The 23,489-nt window shown below is 53.5% G+C and overlaps 2 protein-coding genes across 3 annotated transcripts; one reads left to right on the plus strand and one right to left on the minus strand.

Annotated features, from left to right (window-relative positions):
* The first annotated feature begins 1,134 nt into the window (after positions 1 to 1,134).
* On the plus strand, positions 1,135 to 17,337 carry ERCC1 (ERCC excision repair 1, endonuclease non-catalytic subunit). 2 transcript variants are annotated; one of them, XM_047077837.1, is made up of 10 exons: positions 1,135 to 1,217; positions 1,695 to 1,806; positions 2,782 to 2,997; positions 5,063 to 5,166; positions 6,022 to 6,121; positions 7,118 to 7,194; positions 15,718 to 15,817; positions 16,579 to 16,650; positions 16,842 to 16,910; positions 17,234 to 17,337. In XM_047077837.1, exons 2-10 carry the CDS (start codon positions 1,714 to 1,716, stop codon positions 17,285 to 17,287), a joined length of 885 nt encoding a protein of 294 aa, XP_046933793.1. In that variant the 5' UTR covers positions 1,135 to 1,217; positions 1,695 to 1,713; the 3' UTR covers positions 17,288 to 17,337. The 2 variants fall into 2 exon arrangements, with proteins under 2 accessions (XP_046933793.1, XP_046933794.1); XM_047077838.1 differs by lacking the exon at positions 6,022 to 6,121 and having other exon boundaries at positions 7,118 to 7,219.
* A 254-nt stretch (positions 17,338 to 17,591) lies between these two features.
* On the minus strand, positions 17,592 to 19,667 carry POLR1G (RNA polymerase I subunit G). Its single transcript, XM_047079154.1, has 3 exons — positions 19,614 to 19,667; positions 19,132 to 19,273; positions 17,592 to 18,961 (listed from the first exon to the last, which is right to left on the minus strand). Exons 1-3 carry the CDS (start codon positions 19,633 to 19,635, stop codon positions 17,680 to 17,682), a joined length of 1,446 nt encoding a protein of 481 aa, XP_046935110.1. The 5' UTR covers positions 19,636 to 19,667; the 3' UTR covers positions 17,592 to 17,679.
* Between the last annotated feature and the right edge of the window lie 3,822 nt (positions 19,668 to 23,489).

Raw genomic sequence — 23,489 nt, forward strand, 5'->3', positions numbered from 1 at the left:
ATTTTCAAAAGTAAGTCTGATACAGATGAAAAACAGAAACAAAATCAAGACTCAGAAAAGTATTCTAAGCAATTGTAGGATATATTTCTGACCTTAGCCTATAGCAGGCTTCCTAAACAACCCACCGAAATCCAAAGTCAGGATGGAACAGACTGATAAATAGGCGTGAATAAACACTAAGAACTTCTCTGTGACATAAACAAATAGTTAAAAATACAAAGTGCACACTAGGAGGAAATATTTGGAATATATATTAAATCGACTAAGAATCAGAATCGGAATCCATAAAGTACTCCTACAAATTAATACTAATAAAAAAGGCATACAATCCCGTTTCAAAAAAAAATGAGCAAAGGATATGAGCAAGCAATCCACATAGGACAAACTACATAAGACCAATAAACTCACAAAAAAGATGTTCTCTCTCCTTAGTAATCAGAGAGCCGCAAGTTAGAACAGTGTGATACTGTTCTTTCAGGAAATGACTAATACTAACTCATCAACCAGGTCTCAGCTCAGATGTCCCTTCCTCCAGGAAGCCCTTCCCTACCCGCGGGCTGGGTGGGCGGCCCCTCCCCAACCCTCTCCCGGGCGTCTGGGATCTCCCAACCCAGCCTTGACCATTCCAGGTCGTCCCTTTTGGGGGACGAGTCTGCCTCTCCCAGTGAACTGTGAGCTCCAGGAGGGCAGGAGGGGGCTATGGTTGTCGTTGGTCACCTCTGAGTCAGTAACACTGCCCCTCACAGGCCCGGGAACAGAGGAAGCGCTAGGGGAATATGAGTGGAATGAAATAATGAATGAATGTGGAAACTGAGGCCAAGTCAATGGCAGAGCCGGGATTCCATCCAAGCCTGTACTGAGGGGAGGAACCTAATTTGATCTCCCGCCGTTTTTCCCCACTGATTCCTGCCCGGAGCCCGAGCACAAGTTGGTGCTTAATAAGGGCATCAAAATTGAAATTCTCGGCAACCAGGGACGTTCAGGGGGGTAGACGGACGGCTCTCTCTCCAACCCAAATCTCCGCAGTCCTCCAGGATCATAGAGAGCGGCGCAGGGACGGCCCCTGTCGAAGTTCTACCCCTCTGGGGAACGGTGAGGGCGGGATCGAGGGCTAGAGAGGCCGGAAGTGCGGCGAGCCCGGGGACGCGCTGGCCGCGCCGGCGGTGGGACGCCTCTGTCCCTCTCCGGTCTTTTACTCCCGGCTCGGGGACGAGGAGGTGAGTCGTCGCGGCGCTCAGACAGCGGGGCTGGGTCGAGAGGGGCGGGGAGGGACCTCCGGTGGCGATTGGCAGCCGCAGAGGCCAACCATTCGTTGCAGTGCCTGAGAGATGGACGAGATGGAGCGAGGGGAGGGTATCCAGGCGCCAGCCCTGCGGGCGGGACGGAGGGGGACGGAGGCTGGGGCGGGCAAACGGAAGGCGGGGAACAGTGAGGGCGGGGTGACTAGAACGCGCGGAGCGAGGGGCGGGGCGAATGAAAAGTCTGGACCGGTAAGGGGCGGGGCGAACGGAAGGTGAGGCTCCGTGTGGGCGGGGCTTTATAGAATCTGGGGCGCTCGGGGTTTGGAACTTGATGCTCTGGAGCCCTGGGATTTCTAGGGGCGGGATGGCTGTGAGTGGGGGTTCCTGCTGGAAGGATGGGCATGCAGGTGTTGCTGTCTCACTCGCCCCCGCCGCCGTGTCTTCATTTTTCAGGCCCCAGAAGAACCTTGGGATGGACGAAGAGGGAGTGCGGCAGCCCTCCGGGCCACCCACGAGGAAGAAGTTCTTCATACCACTGGATGAGGATGAGGCCCCTCCTGCGGGGGTAGGACAGAGGAGGAGATGGGGAGAACGCTGGCAGACCGGGGTGGGGGGGGGTGGATTGAGAGGAAGGGGCCTCCAAGGCCCATGGTGTGGTTTAGGAAATGTTGTGGCCTGGGTCACCTTGGGAAAACAGTCCTTTGCTCTCCGCGAGTCTGCTTCCCTATCTGTAAAATGTCATGGTGGTTCCAAGACAGGGCTCTGGCAGAGGCTGCAAACGCAAGCGGCGGGTGGCTTTGGGTTGTGTTTTATGTGGTCCGCCCCCTGGTTTGCAAAGGATGAATTTATTGCTGACATTGGAGAATTGGAAGGCCTTGCAACTAAAAGGAAAAGTCGGCACTTTTGACATCTCTTGGTAAATTGAAGGATCTGACCACGCCGACATCACGTTCCCGCAGGAAAACAATTGGCTGGTGCTGAGTACTGGCCGCTCCGTGTGCGCTAGGAAGAAAAAGTGGGCTAAGGGTACAGGGAGTGATGGGGGAGAGGCGCTCCCTTAGGTCAAGGGGCTGCCTCTCTGAGGAGGTGACATCTTGGCAGTGATGTGAAGGAGGTGAAGGAGTGAGCTGTGTGGCAACCTCTGGGGCAGAGGGAACAGCCGATGCAAAGGCCCAGGATCAGAGGGAGCCTGACAGATTTGAGGGCAGCAAGAAGGCCAGTGGGGCTGGAATCGAGAAAGGAAAGGGAAGGAGGTGGGAGGTGAGACGGGGAGCAGGGACAGATCGTCTAGAGCCTTGTGGGCTGTGGCGACAGCTTTGGCTTTTACTCTGAGAGGGGAGCCACCAGGGTCTCTGAGCAGAGGGATGTGAAATGACCCTGAACAGAACAGACCGCGGGGAGTAAGGATGTAGGCGGGGAGCTGGTGAGGAGGTGCACTGGTCCAAGGGAGAGAAGTTGGTGGCTGGGACCAGTATAGCGGCTGAGGAGCAGGGAGGAGTGGCTAGATTCAGATTTTGACACTCCTCCCCCTCCCCCACAGTTCAAGCCCTTATTCAAGTCCACGCGGAGCCTTCCCACCATGGAGACCTCAGCCCAGGCCCCCCCTCAGACCTACGCCGAGTATGCCATCTCGGGACCTCCAGGAGGGGCTGGGGCTCCACACCCCACGGGGCCAGAACCCCTGGCAGGAGAGACCCCCAACCAGGCCCCCAAACCGGGGACGAAATCCAGCAGCATCATTGTGAGCCCCCGGCAGGTGAGGAGGGGAAGGAGTAGCGGGGCTTTGAGCTTTCTGGTGGGAACCACGGGTACGGGGGTGGCACTCAGGTGGGCAGTGGAAGGAAGTCAGAGCTTTTGCCATTGCGCTCTGGGCGACGCGAATTCTTTCATTCATCCATCCAACTACCGGGTGTGGGTTGAGTTTGCGCCGTGTCTATTCTTTTGTTAAAACAAAAATACCGTAGACTGGGTCGTTGAAACAGCAGACTTTTATTTCTCACACTTCCGGGGGGTGGGAAGTCCAAGGTCAAGGCGCTGGCCAATTCAGTGTCCAGGAAGGACCCGCCTCCTGGTTCATAGACTGCTGTCTACTTCCTGTGTCCTCACCTGGGTGAAGGAGCTCTCTCGGGTCCCTTTTGTGAGGATTAATCCCATTCATGGAGGTTCTACCCTCCTGACCTCATCACCGCTCCTCACCTCCCGCCTCCTTTTTTTTTTTTTTTTTTTTAAGTTTATGTTTTTATTTTGAGAGAGACAGAAACAGCGTGAGTGGGGGAGGGGGAGAGAGCGAATCCCAAGCAGGCTCCATGCTGCCAGCCCGGATCCCGACGTGGGGCTCGAACTCACAACACTGTGAGATCACGACCCGAGCCAAAACCAAGAGTTGGACACTTAACCGACTCTGCCCAACCCACACCCCACCGTGGAGCAGGTCCTACCCTCTTTATTAAAAGCACATTCCACCTCATTTAATAATGACTCGTTCATCCCCGAGATGGTTTTGTGTAACGTCTGCGTCCCCCACAAGGCAGGGATCTTTGTCTGTCTTGGTCCCTGCTGTATCACAGCACTTAGACACACAGTAGGCGCTCAATAAATACTGCTCGGATGGGTTAGAGGCTGACTTGCTCAGAGAATCTCGATTTTGGGCTACAGGGTGTGTTCAGAGTGGAGTGAGAGCCCGGAGCCTGTCCAGCAGATGCCTGACTGTTGGGGGTGGGGGTCACAGGCCACGTGGGCCTTCCTCTCAGATCACTGGGGGCCACGGTGGGGTTAAGAGCAGGCCAAGGGGCAGGTTTGTGCTTTAGGAAGCACTGGTTTCTGTTCGGAGGTCAGGAGGGGGCCCTACTGGGGCAGGCGACCAGGAGGAGGCAGGGTAGGGGCCTGGGTATGGGCTGTGGCAGTGCAGGGGGAGACTTTGATGGGGATGTCATCCTGGGGGTGCCGGGTGGCCCATTCAGCTAAGCATTCGACTCTTGATTTCGGCTCAGGTCACGATCTCAGAGTCCGTGAGATTGAGCCTTGTGTCAGGCTCTGCGCTGACAGTGCAGAGCCTGCTTGGAGTTCTCTCTCTCTTCCTCTCTCTCTCTCAAAATAAGTAACTAAACTTAAGAAAAAAGTCCTGGAAGGTAGACGTCCCCCCTGGAGGAGAGGGACGTGTCCGTGACTAGGCTTGGGTCTCTGGATGATGGGCCTGTCCCTGAGATGAGGGGAGGAGGGGCAGGTGCGGGAGCTGGTGCTGAAGGCACTTGGGATGCAGTGAGGCGGACATCCTGGGGGGAGTGCCCAGCAACCCCAGGGCACACACGTGGGGCTAGGGGAGAGGACTGAGCCGGAGAGATAGACTCAGGGACCCTTTATTTTATTTATTTTTTTTTTTTAATTTTTTTTTTCAACGTTTATTTATTTTTGGGACAGAGAGAGACAGAGCATGAACGGGGGAGGGGCAGAGAGAGAGGGAGACACAGAATCGGAAACAGGCTCCAGGCTCTGAGCCATCAGCCCAGAGCCCGACGCGGGGCTCGAACTCACGGACCGCAAGATCGTGACCTGGCTGAAGTCGGACGCTTAACCGACTGCGCCACCCAGGCGCCCCTCAGGGACCCTTTAGTTAAGGCCCAGGTCTGGGGGAGAGGTCTGGGTCAAAGCCAGAGCACCCAAGGGCATTCCCCGCTGAGGAGGTGGACTCTGGAGGGAGGGGAACAGGCACAGGCAGGAGGGGGGATGGGGAGGTGTTGACACAGGTAGGGGGAGGGGAGCCCCGGGGCTGGTAGTGGTCCCAGGGCCCTCCCTGTTAATGGCTTCCGCCCTTCCCTCCCCAGAGGGGCAACCCCGTGCTGAAGTTTGTGCGTAATGTGCCCTGGGAGTTTGGCGACGTGCTTCCCGACTATGTGCTGGGCCAGAGCACCTGTGCCCTGTTCCTCAGGTGAGCTCTGAGGGGGCTGCCCCACCTTCCTGAAGGCCTGCGAGGCTGTGCTCCCATGTTTGGGACCATTGGGTGGGAGACCTTGGGGTGTGGCCCTGTCAGCTCTGGGCCTAGTGACCTGGCGGGGAGGAAGAGGTCTTCTCCTGGAGGTGCCCAGAGTGACAAGAGTGGCAGGCCCAGACACTGGTTCTGAGGGAGGACGGACTGGGCGCCTGGAGTCCTGGGTCTGAGCAGGTTGGGGGTAGGGTCCCTCAGGTCCCAGACATCCAGGGTGAGTTGATGGGAGCCAGGATTTCGCCAGCCTGTACCGCAGTTAAGCAAGTTCCCTCTCCATTCCCGGGCGCCCCTCTGCACACAGAGCTAGATGGGGGAAGTGAACCTTCTAAGTTCCTGTCCTCCCTGCAAGGTACGAGAGCTGGTGGCTGCTGGACAGAGATGTCCCCTAGTTCCCCGGGTGGAGAAGCCACCCCAGCCCCTCCCTGCCAGTGCCTTCCGAGGCTAAAGCAGACAGTCCCTGGGATGGGCCTGCTTCCCAAGACCAGCTGCGCCTTGTCCCCCAGTCCACACCCTCTAGGCGCTTGTCTCCTGTCCTCTACCCGAAGCCCAAGTCTCTTCCCTTCCCCAGTGAGGAACCTGGGGTCCATCCCTCCAGGGAAGCCAGAGCCAGGCAGCCCTTTCCGCCAACCCCGCCATCGCCTTCCTTGATGGGTGACCTGAGGCAAGTCACTTAACTTCTCTGAGCCTCAGGTCCCGGTGTCGCCCGCGCCCTCTGCATTCCAGTAAGAGTAAAGAAGGGCTCCCAGGGTCTCGGGGAGAGCGAGACCTCCCAATCCCTCCCTCTCCCCTGCCCCCCAGCCTCCGCTACCACAACCTCCACCCGGACTACATCCACGGGCGGCTGCAGAGCCTGGGGAAGAGCTTCGCCCTGCGGGTCCTGCTCGTCCAGGTGGACGTGGTAAGCAGGGGTCACTTCCCCCCCGGCCTCGTGGTCCTCATCTGTCGGGCCTCGCAGCAGCCAAGTGGATTGTTGAATCCCAAGAGAAGGTGCAAGTTGAACCATTTTTACATCGGACATTAACACCCTGTGTTGGCAAGGGGGCGCGAGGGTAAAATCCTGTCTCCTCCTTCCCCACACCACTTCCGCTGGTCCCAGCCCTCTGCCACCTGAGCGTGTTTTGAAGCTATGTCATCCTATCTTCACAGCCTGGCCCGCCTGGGTCTCTGCCCCAGCCTCTTCTCTCGTCTCAGGGCCTCCAGCCCCAACCGCTTCCATCCTCACAGCAGCCGTGGGGGGGGGGGGGGTGGTTCCTAAAGCACAGATCTGATGTCCAGACCCCTCCATGGCTCCCCAGTGCCTCGCTATGGCCCGTGAGGCCATGTGACCAGACCCCTGCCCTGCTCTCTGGGTTCATTTCCCAGCTTCCATGTGGTCGCCCTTTCTTTTACGTTCTCCATCACATTCCGTGTGAATTGCAATTCCTCAAGTCCTTTTTCCCCCCTCCTGTCTTCCCTATGTTTAAAATTTCCTTTTCGTTCTCCTTTGCGTCCTTCACTCCTCCTCCTCCTCCTCCTCCTCCTCCTCCTCCTCCTCCTTCAGGTCTCAGTTCAGATGTCCCCTCTTCCAGGAAGCTCTCCCTGATTCCCTGGGCAGGTCAGGTATCCGCTCCTGCTCTCCCATCCCAATCCTGGCCACTCTGGGTCATCACTGTATGGGGACAGTTTGATCTCCCTCATCAGACTGTGAGCCCCAGGGGGCAGAGCCCGGGCTCTCTTGGTAACTGTGTGTTACCAGCATTGCCCAGCACAGGTGGGCACCCAGTCAGAGCCTAGGGAGTGCCAGTTAAGTGGAAGGCTCTTGGCATCCCACCGTGGCATAATCTACTGTGGTTTTCAAGACTATAATTCCTTGTTTACTACCAGATTTCCCATTCTGATTTTCTTTTCCACCCAGAAAGATCCACAGCAGGCCCTCAAGGAGCTGGCTAAGATGTGCATCCTGGCTGACTGCACCCTGGTCCTTGCCTGGAGGTGAGACCGAGGCTTCCCCGCCCAGGTCAGGCTCTATCCTAAGAGTTGGTCCACCCTTCTGCCCCCCAGCCCTTTCCTTCTGCCATGAGCTCCCCGTGTGAGCCTGGTTCCGGCACTGCCTCTCTCTCGGCCTCAATTTCTGCATCTTTAAAATAGGATCTTAATATTTGTCTTCTAGGGCTGTAGTCACAAAAGCAGGTGATACAGATCAAATTGCCAGGGCCATACTGCTTACTTACGAATCAGACCTAAAATCTGTCTGAATAATTAATTCCACATCTAGGTTTCTAAAGACTATTTAAATTTTTCTTTTAATGTTTATTTAATTTTGAGAGAGTGAGAGCTAGAGTACGAGCAGGGAAGGGGCAGAGAGAGAGGGAGACACAGAATCTGAAGCAGGTTCCAGGCTCCAAGCTGTCAGCACAGAGCCCGATGCGGGGCTCGAACCCATGAGCCATGAGGTCATGACCTGAGCTGAAGTCAGATGCTTAACTGACTGAGCCACCCAGGCGCCCCTCTAAAGACTATTTAGATTGGCTAATTTCCAGTTGGAAAAAAAGACATACCTTCCTCACCCCATAAGAAAAAAAAATTAAATCCTGAGAAACTATTGACATTAAAAAAAAAAGGTGCTGGAAGAAATCTTTTTTTTTTAAGTAATTAGGCTCATTATGTTTTTTTTACCTTTATTTATTTATTTTGAGAAAGAGAGAGAGGAGGAGGGCCAGAGAGAGAGGGAAAGAGAGGGAATCCCAAGCTGGGCTCTATCCTGGAGCTGACACACCAGGGCTCAGATCACAAACTGTGAGATCATGATTTGAGCTTGAATCAAGAGTCGGATGCCGGGGCGCCTGGGTGGCGCAGTCGGTTAAGCGTCCGACTTCAGCCAGGTCACGATCTCGCGGTCCGTGAGTTCGAGCCCCGCGTCGGGCTCTGGGCTGATGGCTCAGAGCCTGGAGCCTGCTTCCGATTCTGTGTCTCCCTCTCTCTCTGCCCCTCCCCCGTTCATGCTCTGTCTCTCTCTGTCCCAAAAATAAATAAACGTTGAAAAAAAAAAATTAAAAAAAAAAAAAAAAGAGTCGGATGCCTAATCAGCTGAACCACTCAGGTGCCCTAGAAGAAATCTTATAGGGGAATATATATCTAGTTTTTAATGTTTATTTTTGAGAGAGAGAGAGAGAGAGAGAGAGATAGTGTGAATGGGGGAGGGGCAGACAGAGAGAGGGACAGAGGATCTGAAGGGGGCTCCTTGCTGAAAGCGGAGAACCTGTTGTAGCCCTTGAACCCACAAGCCACGAGATCATGACCTGAGCTGAAGTCAGACACTTAACCGACTGAGCCACCCAGGTTCCCCAGGAGAATATTTTTTATTTTTATTTTTGATTTATTAAAAAAAAATTTTTTTTAATGATTATTTATTTTTGAGAGAGAGAGAGAGAGAGAGCACACACAAGCGGGGGAGGGGTAGAGAGAGAAAGAGACACAGAATCCAAAGCAGGCTCCAAGCTCTGAGCTGTCAGCACAGAGCCCAACACGGGGCTCAAACCCATGAACTTTGAGATCATGACCTGAACTAAGTCTGACATTTAACTGACTGAACCATCCAGGCACCCCAGGAGAATATTTGTTACAATCTTGGGGTAGGAAAAGTCTTCCAAAGCAAGACCCAGAACCCCAAAGCCGTAAAGAAAAAGGTTGGCTTTGGGGCGCCTGGGTGGCGCAGTCGGTTAGGCGTCCGACTTCAGCCAGGTCACGATCTCGCGGTCCGGGAGTTTGAGCCCCGCGTCGGGCTCTGGGCTGATGGCTCGGAGCCTGGAGCCTGTTTCCGATTCTGTGTCTCCCTCTCTCTCTGCCCCTCCCCCGTTCATGCTCTGTCTCTCTCTGTCCCAAAAAATAAATAAACGTTGAAAAAAAATTAAAAAAAAAAACATCTTTTGTGCACAAAGAGGTTATTTGATCCTGTCACTGGCATTTTCCCCTAGGATTGGAAAGTAGCATAGCATAGTTTAAGAGTTTTAGATTCGGAACATTAAAATAAGGGTTTTAAAAAATTTTTATTATGGAAAAATTCAAACATACACAAAAATAGGGGAAAGTGTAAAATGAACCTTCATATACCTATCACCCAGCTTCAAGAATTATAAACTTGGGGGGGCGCCTGGGTGGCGCAGTCGGTTGAGCGTCCGACTTCGGCCAGGTCACGATCTCGCGGTCCGTGAGTTCCAGCCCCGCGTCGGGCTCTGGGCTGATGGCTCGGAGCCTGGAGCCTGTTTCCGATTCTGTGTCTCCCTCTCTCTCTGCCCCTCCCCCGTTCATGCTCTGTCTCTCTCTGTCCCAAAAATAAATAAACGTTGAAAAAAAAAATTTAAAAAAAAAAAAAAAAAAAAAGAAAAAGGTTGGCTGATTTGAGAAAATTAAAATTTTAAAGCTTCTGGGTGGTAAGACATACTGTAAATAAAGTTGAAAGACAAGTGACAAATTACCAAAAAGTATTTGCTGTGTATATATTGCATATATATATATACACACACACACACACGTATATATATACATATATATATACATACATATAAATAGAAAATACTTAACGTCTCTAATTTATGTATGTATATATAAGTTATATTTATACAGTGCAAATACATTTAAATGTTTATATTCATATGCATATATTTGAACATGTTTATTATATATTTATATATGTAAAGAACGTCCCACAAGTCAATAAGAACCCAAATAAGAGTTTAATGCAGGTTGCCAAAACACATGAAAAAAATATCAACCATATGGTTTATCAAGAAAAAAGCACATTTTAAAAAACGAGGTGCCGGGGCGTCTGGGTGGCTCAGTAGGTTAAGCGTCTGACTTTGGCTCACATTGTGATCAGGCAGTTCCTGAGTTCCAGCCCCGTGTGGGGCTCTCTGCTGTCCATGCAGAGGCTACTTTGGGTCCTCTGTCTCCCTCTCTCTCTGCCCCTCCCCTGCTTGTGCTCTCTCTCTCAAAAATGAGAAACATTCAGGGGCGCCTGGGTAGCTCAGTTGGTTAAGCGTCTGGCTTTGGCTCAGGTCATGATCTCGTGGTTCGAGTGTTCAAACCCCACATCGGGCTCTGTGCTGACAGCTCGGAGCCTGGAGCCTGCTTCAGAGTCTGTCTCTGTCTCTCTCTGTCCCTCCCCCGCTTGCACATTGTCTGTCTCTCTCTCTCAAACATAAATAAACATTAAAAAAAAAAAAACAAAACAAAGCGAGGTGCCCTAAATTTGGTGCAAGTCTCTCGGATGGGTAGTATGAAACGGGCACCCGCATATTTGCTTGGCAGGAGATTTGACAGGCTGTTGAAACAGAAAATAGACACCACTCTTCGACACAGAAACTCCCGCACTAGGATAGTCCCTGCTCGTGCGTGCTCACGCGTGTCCGAAGTGACATGGGCCATCACTGTAGCATCAGTGGGTGAGAACCAGAGTTGCAGAAGCGAACGGCCTCGTATTTTTATTTATATAAAGAAGGGAGGAAGAAAATGAGCTGTGTTGATGAACAGACTCGTATGCGGATACACGAAAAGGGCTCCAGAGGCTCCAGGCCCTGGACAGTGCTGACCTCTGGGGACCGTATGAGGCATAGATGTGGATGAGAGTGGGGCTGTTGTCTTCTGCTTCTCTTTGTTCTGAATATATACACTGGTTAAACTTTCTTGTGTTAAATAGATGGCGCGTTCACGTAGTTCACAGACGAGAAGCGACACGAAAATGTTATGTGTGTGCATACGTCTAGTCGTACATATATATGGTACATACACACGGTGTATATACATGTGGCAGTGTAGACATATGGTTATATATAGATGCTGTTCTGTGCCTTATGTGGTCGTGTCCTTACCTGGAGATCTCTCTCTCTCTCTTTTTTTTTTTTAAGTTTATTATTTTGAGAGAGAGAGACAACAAGCAGGGAAGAAGCAGAGAGGGAGGGAGGGAGGGAGAGAGAGAGAGAGAGAGAGAGAGAGAGAGAGAGAGAAGCCCAAGTAGGCACAATGCAGGACTTGAACTCACAAACTGTGAGATCATGACCTGATCCGACCAGAGCCTAGAGTCAGATGCTTAACCGGCTGAGCCACTCCAGGCGCCCCTTTAAAAAAACTTTTTTTTTTTTTTTTTAAGTTTATTTATTTATTTAGAGAGAGTGCTCAAGAGTGTGAGCGGGGGACGGGCAGAGAGCTAGAGGGAGAGAGAATCCCAAGCAGGCTCTCCGTTGTCAGCACGGAGCCCAACACAGGGTGTTCATATTTTTAAAAATACTAATTTTTTAGAGCATTAAAAAAATTTTTTTTTAAATTTTTTTTATTACATTTATTTATTTTTGAGAGACAGAGTGAGACAAGGTGAGAGTGGGGGAGGGGCAGAGAGAAGGAGACACAGAACCCGAAGCAGGCTCCAGGCTCTGAGCTGTCAGCACAGAGCCCAACGCGGGGCTCAAACCCACAAACTGTGAGGCCATGACCTGAGCCGAATTCGGACGCCTCACCGACTTAGCCACCCAACTGCCCCCCAGATTTTTTTCTTAATGTTTATTTATTTTTGAGAGAGACAGAGCATGAATGCGGAGGGGCAGAGAGAAACAGAGGGAGACACAGAACCTAAAGCAGGCTCCAGGCTCTGAGCTGTCAGGACAGAGCTTGACGCGGGGCCTGCACCCACGGACTGGACAATGAGATCATGAGCTGAGCTGAAGTCAGATGCTTAACTGACTGAGCCACCCAGGCGTCCCTAGGGCAGTTTTTAAGTTTATAAGAAGGAATATCAGGAATCACAAAGAATTACCAAATACCTCTTCTCTCCCTGCATGTGGTTTCTCCTATTATCTCTTGTATTTTTTTATTTCTTTTTTTAATTTTAATTTTTTTAAAGAAATACAGCAGTCTTTAACAAAAATTTTTTTTAACGTTTACTTATTTTTGAGACCGAGAGGCAGTTTGAGTGGGCAAGGGGCAGAGAGAGAGGGAGACACAGAATAGGAAGCAGGCTCCAGGCTCTGAGCTGTCAGCACAGAGCCTGATGCGGGGCTTGAACCCCTGAATCATGAGGTCATGACCTGAGCCGAAGTCGGATGCTTAACCGACTGAGCCACGCAGGCACCCCTAAAAAAAGTTTTTTTAACATTTATTTATTTTTGAGAGACAGAGTGCAAGCAGGGAAGGGGCAGAAAGAGGAGACACAGAATCTGAAGCGGGCTTCAGGCTCTGAGCTGTCAGTGCAGGGCTCGAACTCACGAACCGTGAGATTATGAGCTGCGCAGAAATCAGGAGTCGGACACTTAACCAACTGAGCCCCCCAGGTGGCCTAAATTTCTTTTTTTAAAAGTAGGCTCCATGCCCAGCATGGTGTTTGAACTCAGGACCCCAAGATCAAGGGTCAAGTGCTCTACGACTGAGCCAGCCAGGTGTCCCTATGTATTGTATTAATTAGTGTGGTACATTCGTTACAACCGATGAACCAGTGTTGATATGTTACTATTACTACTGACGAAAGCCCATAGTCTATGTTAGGGTTTGCGGTTTTATTTTTATTTTTTAATTTAAAAAAAAATTTTAAATGTTTTTATTAATGTATTTTTGAGACAGAGAGAGACAGAGCATGAGCAGGGGAGGGACAGAGAGAGAGGGAAACACAGAATCCGAAGCAGGCTCCAGGCTCTGAGCTGTCAGCACAGAGCCCAACATGGGACTCAAACTCACGGAGCGTGAGATCATGACCTGTTGCTCTCTGTTTTATATTCTGAGTCTTGACAAAGGTATGATAATGTGTCCATAAATTCTGTATCACACAGAATAGTTGCACTGCCCTAAAATTTCCCCTGTGTTCCACTTATTCATCCCTTCCACCCCCAAACTCCTCATCTTTTCACAGTCTGCTTAGTTTTGCCTTTTTCAGGATATCATATAGTTGGAATCATACAATCTGTAGTAGAAATAGAAAAACCCACGGTTCTCCTTGTGTGTAGGAAAAAAAAATGCCAGTTCTTCCCTAATGTGGGTCTTTATCCTGTGTGTGTGTGTGTGTGTGTGTGTGTGTGTGTTTAATCTTTATTCATTTTTGAGAGAGAAGAGAGAGGGAGAACAAGTGGGGGAGGGCAGAGAGAGAGAGAGAGAGGGACAGGACCCAAAGCAGGCTCTGTGCTCACAGTACAGGGCTGTGTGGGGCTCGAACTCACAAACCGTGAGATCAGGACCTGAGCCCAAGTCAGACCACCAGACGCGCCAAAGTTTTTCCCACACCAAGCAAGTCTTTGCAGCACCAGCTGGGCGTCCTACCGTTTAACTCACTTCTGACACTACCTGGGGATGGCCTCAGGTCCCACAGGTGAAGGGGCTCAGTCCAACCCGGCCCCCCCCACTTCAGACACCAGTCATAAACCCCGCTTGTACTTCTGACCGTCCCGCTCCCAGTGACTCCCTGAGAGGCTCAGAGCTCAGGGAAGCACATTTTCCGGTTTAATAAAGGATATGATGTTAAGAGAATCAACAGCAAGACGATGAGAGACGTAGGGCGAGAGGTCTGGGAGGGTCCTGCGTGCAGGAGTTTCTGTCCCCGTTGAATTGGGGTGTATCACTTCCCAGTGGCTGCCCTTCTGGAAGCTCTGAGTCCCCTAGTACTGGGATTTTATGGAGTCTTCCTTACGTGGACCCGGTTGAGTATTAGCTCCATTTCCAGCCCCCATCCAGGAGCCCACCCAGAGTCATCTCTGTAAGACAAAACAGTTAGCAGTATTCCTTTAACCTCCCTCCGTGCCTTCTTGTAATTTGGTAGCTTACTCTTCTTTAAAAAAAAAAAAAATTTTTTTTTAATATTCGTCTATTTTTGACAGACAGAGCATGAGTGGGGAGGGGCAGAGAGAGAGGCAGACACAGAATCCGAAGCAGGCTCCAGGCTCCGAGCTGTCGGCACAGACCCCGACACGGGGCTCGAACCCACAAACCATGAGATCGTGATCTGAGAGGAAGTCAGACACTTAACCGACTGAGCCACCCAGGCGCCGTGGTAGCTCAGTCTTCTTATTGCTGAATAATATCCCATTGTCCGGATGCACATTCTTTCCCAGCTGCGTAATACTCCATCGTGGAGATAGGCCAGGTCATGACCTTGAACTCATGACCCCAAGAGATCAAGAGTTGCATAGTTTACCGACCAGGCTCTTGGGCAAGTGACTCAACCCCCCGCTGGTCTCTTTCCCTCTCTGTGTATAATGGTTTGAAAATAATAATTGCCTTAGAGGATCCTTCTCTGGAAGCTTCTGAACACAGTGAGTTAGAACAGTGCGTCGGCCCCCGGAAGGGGAATGTTTCCTACGTCTTTACATCCAAATTATGGGATATTTTGCAACCCTCCCATAAAAGAGGTCAAGCTCTTTCTGCTGACATGGGAAGGCATCCTGCTGGGAACTGCAGAGGGCAAAAATGAAAGCGAATTGTAGAACAGGACGCAATGTGCTCACTGTGTGCCCTGAACAAATTAAGAACCGGAACGATAATCCTGCTGCAGTGAGGGGAGAGCCACAAAGCCCACGTAACGGGAAAAAACCAGGATTAGAAAAATGAAGGTTTCTTTCAGGAATATGGACCAACACTTGATCAGCAAAGATGGCTTATTAGCTGGGATTTGAAGGCTAACAGAAAATGCCTCGGCACAAGTCCTTCCTTTACTTGGACTCAACTCCCTAGTCTCAAGTTCAAAGAACAAAAAAGGCCAGCTTTCTCCCAGTGCTAATAAACTTGGGTTACTTTATTCCGCACACATACAAACCCTGTTTAAGATTCGGTTGTCCCACCTACCTTTGAAACTGTTCATTACATGTCAAAAAAAAAAAAAAAAAGGAAAGGAAAAAAACCTCAGTGCCTGACGTGAAAATTAATGGCGATTATTAAATCAGGTTAGTTGCTATAAAAGCTTCAGCAGTCGGCTCACCCCGCAGCCTTTCTCTTGAAAGTGCGCTATATTAAAAATCTTCAGTGGGAACTGAATTGCATCCTGAGTTTTGTCTTCCTGCGGCTGGGAAAATAGTAACAGTGTTTCTGGTTTTTCTCCCGCCCCGGCTCCACGGCGCTGACTTCCCTTCCAGAATAGCTCACATTTCTTAAACGGGCTCTAAGTGCCAGGCACGGTTCTGAGCACTTGGGAGCGATGACGCGTGTAATTGTCACAATTCCGCTATCCACGCCACTCTGCAGATGAGGACACTGAGGCCCAGAGAGAGAAAATCACTGGCCCTGGGGTCACGCAGGTGGGAAGGGCGAACCTGAGCCCAACAACTCGTCAGGCTCCCAAGCTCTCTCCCTTTGCCAGCAAAGATGTGTAAAGATGTGCCTGGCCGGGGTTACCGCCAGGGACCTTTTCGGGAAGGAAAGTTCAGTTTGCTCTGTATTCGAGTTTGGAATTTTTAGCATCAGCACTGACTACTACTACGGCAATGAAATGAATCTAAAACATGACCACTGCCCTCACCACACTGGCTGACCCGAATGTTCTCACCCCAGCCCTGAGGAGGCCGGGCGGTACCTGGAGACCTACAAGGCCTATGAGCAGAAGCCGGCCGACCTCCTGATGGAGAAGCTGGAACAGGACTTCGTCGCCCGGGTGAGGCCACTACACCTCCCTGCCTGCCCCCGGCCCGTCCCTGCTGCTGGAACCCTACCTCTCCTCCCCAGTCTCCCCCTCAGTTCATCACCTTTCCCTTCCTAAGCACAAACTTGTTTCTGTCCTCCCCAGCTCAGAATCCTCCCATGGCTCCCCAGTACCCTCAGGGAAAGCCTGGCCTTCTCACCACACCCTACAAGGTCCTGCCTATCCCACCCAGCAGCTCTGTCCACCCCTGACCTTGCATGCATTCTGGCCAGGCTGGCTGGCTCAGTCCCTCCTGTGTCCCCAGCACCACCCAGCACTTAGTGGGTGCGCAGGGAGTATTTACCAAATGAAGCATTTAACCTGAGCTCCAACGCCTGAGTAATGGTGGATGTCCACCACCACTCCCGAGGCGGGTACTGTTAGGACCCCCATTTGCCTGAAAAGAAAGTCCAGAGGTCAATTCCTTTGCCCAGCCCTCATAGGGAGCAAGCAGTGGGGCCGGGTTTTGAACACAGATCTGACTCCAGAGCCTATGGTCTACCCTGGGCAGAACCAACTCCAGAGAAATGGCATTTATCTTCTCATGATGTGACCAATATTCTCTCAGCTAGTGGGGGACCCACTCTGAGATGAACTTTTAATCAGCCAAAAGGGGGGGGGCATTTATTGAACACCTGCATGCGGGGCAGTCTGGGGACACGGTGGTGACCCAGCGCTCAGATCGCTCTCATTTCTTCTCCTGCCGCACCTCTGCCTCCTCCCCTCCCTTCCAGGTGACTGAATGCCTGACCACCGTGAAGTCTGTCAATAAAACCGACAGCCAGACCCTCCTAACTACTTTTGGGGTAAGGAATGATTCCCTTGTCCTGATGGCATTTCTGCCCCCTTGCTTTTTCAATGAATGTCCCCCCCCCCCGCCTCCCCTGCCCTCCCACAGGACCTCACCTCCTTCCAGGGAGATCTTCGACCCCCGATGAGCTGGGGCAGGGTAGTTTTGTGCTTCCCATCTCTGACCCTCACCTTCCACCTTCCTCAGTCTCTGGAACAGCTCATAGCTGCGTCCCGAGAAGATCTGGCTTTGTGCCCGGGCCTGGGGCCCCAAAAGGTAAGAACTGTGGGAATGGGCTTGAGGGGTCGGGGACAGGAGGCAGCACTACATAGATGGCACCTCAGATCCCAAAGTTCTAAGGCTGTGGGAGGCCCACAGTGCTTCTCCTACAGTTGGGGAAAATCGAGGCCCAGAGAGGCTGGGGACCAGCCCTAACTCACATAGGCAGCCTGGGACAGAATCAAGATCAGGATGTTTCTCTCCCAGCCCCCAGAGTCCCCTCTGAGCCGAAACCGAAAGAACCAAAGCCCACTCTGGATGTAGCAAGCAGATGGCTCATTTAATGACCAGTTCCTTGTTTCTTTCTTGCTCTCACGCAGGCCCGGAGGCTGTTTGATGTCCTACACGAGCCCTTCTTGAAAGTGCCCCGATGACCCCAGCTGCCAGAGAGGCCCTCGTTGTAACAATAAAGCATTTTCCAGGCTCAGGCTGCTTCTGGTGCGGCGGCGCCGTCATCGGGAAGGGGTTCTCTGTTCTCACTCTCTGCTGGCCCAGGCGGTCACCTCCGGCTTTTCTTTTCGTTTCTTCCCCTTTCTTTTCCTTTCTCTTTCTTTTTTTTTTGTTTTAAAGTGTATTTATTTTGAGGGAGAGGAGACAGAGAACCCCAAGCAGGCTCCACACTGTCGGCGCACCGCCTGATGTGGCGCTCGATCTCATGAAACGCGAGATCGTGACCTGAGCCGAAATCAAGAGTCTCAACCGACTGAGCCACCCAGGCGCCCCTCCAGCTTTCCTTGACCACAGTCGTCAGTTTCCCTGGAGGAGGCTACACAGGATCCGGCTGCAGCCTCTTCGACTTCTTCTCCCGGCCTGTGGAAGCCACCTCCCCAGGCTCTGGACTCCGCGGCGGCTCTGTCATCTCCTCCCGGGGTGCTGCCTCTGGCACCCCGCTTTCCCGGCCCCGTTTCTTCTTCTTCTTCTTAGCAGATGCTGGATCTGCCCCTGCCTCAGGTTCACGCTCTTCCGGAAGCTCAGGCTCCATCGGCTCACCCTGTGGGTCCGTTACCTCAGTCCTCGGCTCAGTTGCTCTGAGCCCCCGTTCTTTCTTCTTCTTCTTGGTGGATGCCCGACCCTCAAGGTCACCTGGCAACTCGGGCTCCACCGGAGGCTCCACCGCCTCTGCCCCCAGCTCCACTGTCTCGTCTTGCCGTTTTTCTTTCTTCCTCCTCTTTTTGGCGGGTGTTAGAGCTGCCTCAGCCTGAAGCTCAACTTCTTGTGGTGGTTCGGGCTCTATCGTCTCCCCTGGGAGTTCCAGAGGCCTCCTCTCCAGCTCTAGAGCCTCATCAGCCCCCGACTCCATCATGACTTTGTGCCCCTTTTCTTTCTTCTTCTTCTTCTTCTTCTTCGAAGACGGCAGTGGGACGGCTTCCTCCTGTGGCTCCTCCTCCAACTGCGGCTGAGACTCCATCAGCATCCTTTCCCCAGGCTCCCTCTCTTCCGTCCCCTTCAGCCTCTTCCTCTTCCTGGTGGTGGATGATGGGAACAGCGCTTCCAGAGGCTCCAGCATCTCGGCCGCGGGTTCGGCTGTCACCAGCTCCATCACCTCGAGTTCTGGCGGCTCCTGCTTTTTCTTCTTCTTCTTCGCCACATCCGGGGACCCCAAAGCTGTGTCCCCCGCCAGGGCCCCCAGCCCATTCACTGCCTCCCGGGGAGCTGGGGCCTCTGGTATTTGCCTCTTCTTTTTCCTCTTTTTTGGGGCGGGTGACTTCAGTGCCAAGGCTGACCCAGGCCCTGTTACCGGTAGGCTGCCTCCAAAGGCACAGAACCGGGGCCTCAGGTCAGGGGGGATCTGTGGCGGGGGGCTTGTTGGAATAGGCTGCAGCAGGGTCCCTGGTGGGGATTCCTGGGAACCCTCAAAGATCCTCAGGCTGCCCTGGGGGGCTGGGGCACAGGTGAGTCCCCCCCCTGCCGCCACGGAGGGAGCCAGCAGGATTGCTCCTCCAGCCTGGGGACCGCTGCTTCTGAGGACCCGGTAGCGGTGCCGCTTGCCTGCCAACTTGCCCTTCACAATCTGGGAGCCAGAGAGAGGCACTAGCCGCCCGTTGAGGCTGCAAGGAGAAAGGGGAAGGCAGGAGCTCCATCAGATTCTTTCCGTGAAACGGGGGGGAAGAGCTGAAAACCGCGTTTCTGGATGCCTAAGAAAAGCCCCTCTAAACTTCCCCCAAGTTCAGCCACTAGGATGGAGCATATTCCCAGGAGGTGGCCTGGGACCACTCACCAGTCTGGGGCGAAGTCTACAGGGGCCTGGATAAGCCACAGTTCCGTATCTGGGTCTGTTAACACTTCCAAAGAGAAACGGGTGGGCTCTGAGGTTGGGGACGTCGCGGTAAAGTTGGGGGGGCAAGAGAACTGAGCAGCACCTGCAGAAGGGGAAATGGGGGTCTGCTGACACTTCCCGTGAATCCAATTCTCCAGGGCGCCTAGGGGGCCCACTGGCCCCAGCCTCTTGAGCGCCTCAACCCCTCACTCGGTCTCTTCTCTGCCTGCTCCCCAGAGGCATCCCTGTCTCCACAGATCCAAGGTAGTTTCCCCCACCCCATACGCTCCCTCGGTCTGAAGTCCCTTCCTCGCGGGCGATACACTCTCCACAGGTCCTGTCTCGAGGATGTCCCTTTTTCCGTCCGAACGCTCCTGGGCGCCCCGTTCTCCTCCCGGCAGCCAACCCTCTGCACCCCGTCGTCCCGCCCTGATGCAACTCACCGCCGGACGGGGTCCCCGCCATCCCGGGACCCGTGCTTCCCTCAGACCCAGCCGCCGGAGCCTCAGGAGCTCCGTGGACGACCACGTGGAACCAGAGGGGCAGGGCCTCGCCCGGGAGCGCCCATGTGGCGCGGGAGCGCGGGGGTGTCGCTCGGAGTACGCTCTCTCTACGAGCAGAAGTGGGGGGAGTTTCCGCTTGCGCAGAGCAGACAGCCGAGGAAGACGTTCTTTTCCCGAAAATCTGCTCCTAAAAACAGCTGCTTGGCTCCTGGGCGGGAGTTAGCGCCTCATCAGGTCTCGGCGCATATCCCCCTCCATGCCTCGGACTTTAATTGCGCCAACGTCGCCTTAAAGGGGCAGCCACATTGGTAGCTTCTAACTCTTAAAGAGACAGGAAGGTCGATTGGTCTGAGATTCTTAAAGAGACAGGTAAGAGTGTAGGTTGGCAGGGCTGTGCTTTCAGTGTCACAATCCCTTCTTGGGAGGCCCAGATGCCTGGGAAATTCGGAACTTGAGTGGGACAGGTGGGAAAATGGAGAAATGGTGTAATTCCTCCGGAGGGCGTTGAAGTACCAGCCAGGGGCGGGGCTTCTGGACTCCTAGGGCGCGGGAAACCTGGAGGGAGGAGCCTGTGGGCTCCGAGGCGGGGCTTCCAGACGAGCTAATCACGCGTGGGGCGGTGCGGACTAAAGGGCGGGGTTTGTGGATCAAATGAGACATATAGATGCCCCCGAGAATTTAGCCTAGTGCGTGGGGGACCCTCCTGTAAGGCTTTGAGGAAGAGAGAGGGAGTAGAAGGCTTGAGCAGCGCCCTTTCTCTGCCGGGGGGCGCGTGTAAACAGCGGCACGCGGCCGCGGATTTGGGGGTCGCATCCACGCCCCTTTCCACAGGGACCACACCGCTTGGGGCGGCGGGCGGAGCCGCGGGACGGCGGCTAGACAGGGTGACCCGACTGCATTCCTGGCCAGTGTGTCAGAGGCACTTCCCGCCCCCTCTGCCGTGATTTCGGATCCTATTCCACAATTGGGGCGTCCCTCCTTCTCTGGGTGTGAGCGGCTTCTCAGAGCGGAGGGAGGGTCAGGGGAAGGGAACGCGTTCCCTCAGCCCGGGATCACCAGACAGTTTCCCCAGCGTGGGCGAGACTCCGGGACTGCGGGCTCGGGACTACAATTCCCAGAGGGCGCAAGAAGGGGAGACGCCCGATGTCCATCGTGGAAGCTGCTGGGGATTGTAGTCCCAGCCTAAGACTTTGGACTCTTGCTAGGAAATTGTATAAAGATCCAACCCATCCTTTTTACCGACGGGGAGATTGAGATTCAGAGATTCGAGGGGATACTGATTTAGCGAGGGTGTCTTCTCGACTTAGGGGCGGGGCATGTGAGTCTCCCCCAACCTCTAACCTTCTAACCCTTTAGTGGCGTCCAAATCTTTCTAGGAGGGGGAAACTAAGCCTGGAGGGGTGGGACAGGGACTCAGGACTCTGCCTCCTGCAGCCCCGGCGAGATTAAAGTCTGAATTCTATCTGCGTGGCCACATAGACCTCGGCTTCTGGACCTCGCCCTTCCTGTCTGTGAAATGGACTTTGGGTGATTCCCAATGGGAACGTCTCGAGAAGTCGGCCTACTGCCCCTGCAGGACTACAAGTCCCAAGGTGCTCGAGGCGACCCCTACTCCCCCTCCTCTCTGGGACCCGCCTCCCGTCTGCCGGAGTCACGTCGTCTAACCTGTTCCCGGCGCCTGCCCCGCCCCGTCCTCCGCTCCCCGCAGCCGGAGCCGGAGCCGGAGGAAGTCCCCCGGTGCCAGGATTTGCCCCGGATCCGTGAGTTCCACCCACCCCTGGGGTCCAGCGGCTCGGGGGGAGCCCGACACCGCGTCCCTGGGAGGACTGGGAGGGGACTCGGACACCGATTCCCAGGGAGGAATTGGGCGTTCGCAGATGCCAGGGTCCTTCGAAGGAAAGAACTCATATTCACTGGGCAGAAGGAAAGGGGACCCTGATGCCTGAGTTCTAGGGGTGGAGGGCTCGGACGCCGTGGTCCCGGGGGGACGCTGGAGCTGGGACTCCCGAGTTCCACGAATTGGGCGCTCTCGGAAGCCTGAGTCTTTGAGTAGAATTGGAGTATCAGATCCCTGAGTCTTGGGCAGCAATGACAAGACTCGGACTTCTGGACCCTGGAAAGGGCGGCCATCCCTGCCGCCCTCCAGCTGCCTTCTCGACTAAGCCTCTAGGTCTCAAGGTAGAATTAGGAGTGGGATGCGGATAGTGGAACTCGGGTCCCTGGAATGTAGCAGGACAAGCCCCCGAGGTCCCCCTGGAGGCTAGGTTCCGGCGCTCCCTACACTTTCCGGCTCTGGGGTGGGGGCGAGGAGGGGAACCGAGGCAGCTCTCCAACCTCTGTGGGGCTGCGACTTCGCCAACATATCATTAACCGGGGCGTCAGACCTGCCTAACCAGAGGAGGGACCTCCACCCCAGGGCGCCCCCTGGTGGGAGCGGGATCCTCCCATTACCCCACGGAGGTGGGAAATAACTTGGGGTTTGCAGAGGGGGTTCTGGAACCCAGGGCCGAATTCCAGAAGGTAGGATTGGATTCTGGGAGGCTTGCATGCCTGGGCCCTACACAGTCATTGCACAGAGAGGACAGGGGTAAACTGAGGCTAAGAAGTCACACAGGTAGCAGAGTTGATTGGAGTTTGGCTTCCTCCTCTTTCTGCAGCCTGTCTGGGAGACGGGATTCCATCCATTCCCACCAGATTTTCTGACTAACCTTCTCTCTCCTAGGGCTCCTCGCCCTGACCCTGAGGTGAGAAATGTCACCTCCACCCCCATCTGTCTGACCTGAGGTTGTGTGGGAGATAAGCGAGGGATAGAGGCTAATTCTGGAGGTGTGTGTCTGTCCTTGAAGCTGGGGGAGGGCAGGGACCTGCACCTCCCTCTGTCTCCCCCTTCTCTCCACCCCCATGAGTCATGTGATGGGATTAAACAAGGGGGTGGGGGAGGAAGGGGGTTCTGATGAGAGAGGGAAGAACTTCCTAATGTCTGGGCTTGAAGGGCATTTGGTGATAGCCTGAGATGAAATTAAAAATAATAACCGTGGCTGCCAAGGCAGAGCTCCCTGTGAGCCAGGCTCAGCGCTGATAGGTAGATGGGATGGTCCCCATTGTCTACAGAAGTTTCGGGCAACTGCCCAAAAGTGCTTCACTGACTCCACCCCAGGGAATGACTCCTCTCTACTCCACTGGGGAAACTAAGGCTGGAGAGCAGGCACAGCCCACATCCTGGGCTTTTGCCGCCTTCTCTCTGGAATCTTCTCTCTCCCCATGCACCTCTGCCTAGATTACTGGGGATGACCACTAGCCAGAACTCACTAGTGACCGGAGAGAATTTAGGGCTTTGGAAGTCGAGACTCCAGAGGTCAAAACTCATGGCTTTTAGAATCTCAGGAAGAGCCGAAAGGGCTCTCTTGTTGGGAGGGGGAAAAAAAACCCCAACAGATTACTCTGGGTCTTGGGCCCTCACTGTGTGCCAGATCCTACGTTATCTTAATGAACAGCCATGAAAAGTCCCTAATTAAGAATCCTATGTGTGTGAACTTTATTTGGTGCCTGCATTGTTCTAAACACTGTACCTAAATTATGTCACTCAAACCTCACACCCTTTTGAGGTGAAGGTATTAATTCCCCCATTATACACACGAGGTAACTGAGGCACAGAATATAACTAGCCCAGGGTAGAGACTTAGAGAGGGGAAAACCAAGTCCTAGAGAGGGTGGGGCCTCTCCCAGCGACAGTCAGTCCGGACGGAAATGTAGGATTTCAAGTAGGGTATTCCCAGCCTAGCCTGGCGCTCTGACTTGGTTCCCACTGAGGATGAT

The sequence above is a fragment of the Lynx rufus genome, unplaced genomic scaffold (assembly GCF_022079265.1).
Source record: "Lynx rufus isolate CCGP_SWC_20201006 ecotype Redwood Valley unplaced genomic scaffold, mLynRuf1.p SCAF_16, whole genome shotgun sequence".
Lineage (NCBI taxonomy): Eukaryota > Metazoa > Chordata > Mammalia > Carnivora > Felidae > Lynx > Lynx rufus.

What these genes read in the sequence shown, in the direction of transcription:
- ERCC1 (XM_047077837.1), top strand. Translation starts at nt 1,714, where the DNA reads ATGGACGAAGAGGGAGTGCGGCAGCCCTCCGGGCCACCCACGAGGAAG. An exon ending in ACCCTGGTCCTTGCCTGGAG is followed by an intron (nt 7,195 to 15,717) that starts GTGAGACCGAGG and finishes TTCTCACCCCAG; the next exon opens with CCCTGAGGAGGCCGGGCGGT. An exon ending in AACAGGACTTCGTCGCCCGG is followed by an intron (nt 15,818 to 16,578) that starts GTGAGGCCACTA and finishes CCTCCCTTCCAG; the next exon opens with GTGACTGAATGCCTGACCAC.
- POLR1G (XM_047079154.1), bottom strand. Translation starts at nt 19,635, where the DNA reads ATGGCGGGGACCCCGTCCGGCG. An exon ending in GGCGGGGACCCCGTCCGGCG is followed by an intron (nt 19,274 to 19,613) that starts GTGAGTTGCATC and finishes CCCCTTCTGCAG; the next exon opens with GTGCTGCTCAGTTCTCTTGC. An exon ending in GTAGACTTCGCCCCAGACTG is followed by an intron (nt 18,962 to 19,131) that starts GTGAGTGGTCCC and finishes TTCTCCTTGCAG; the next exon opens with CCTCAACGGGCGGCTAGTGC.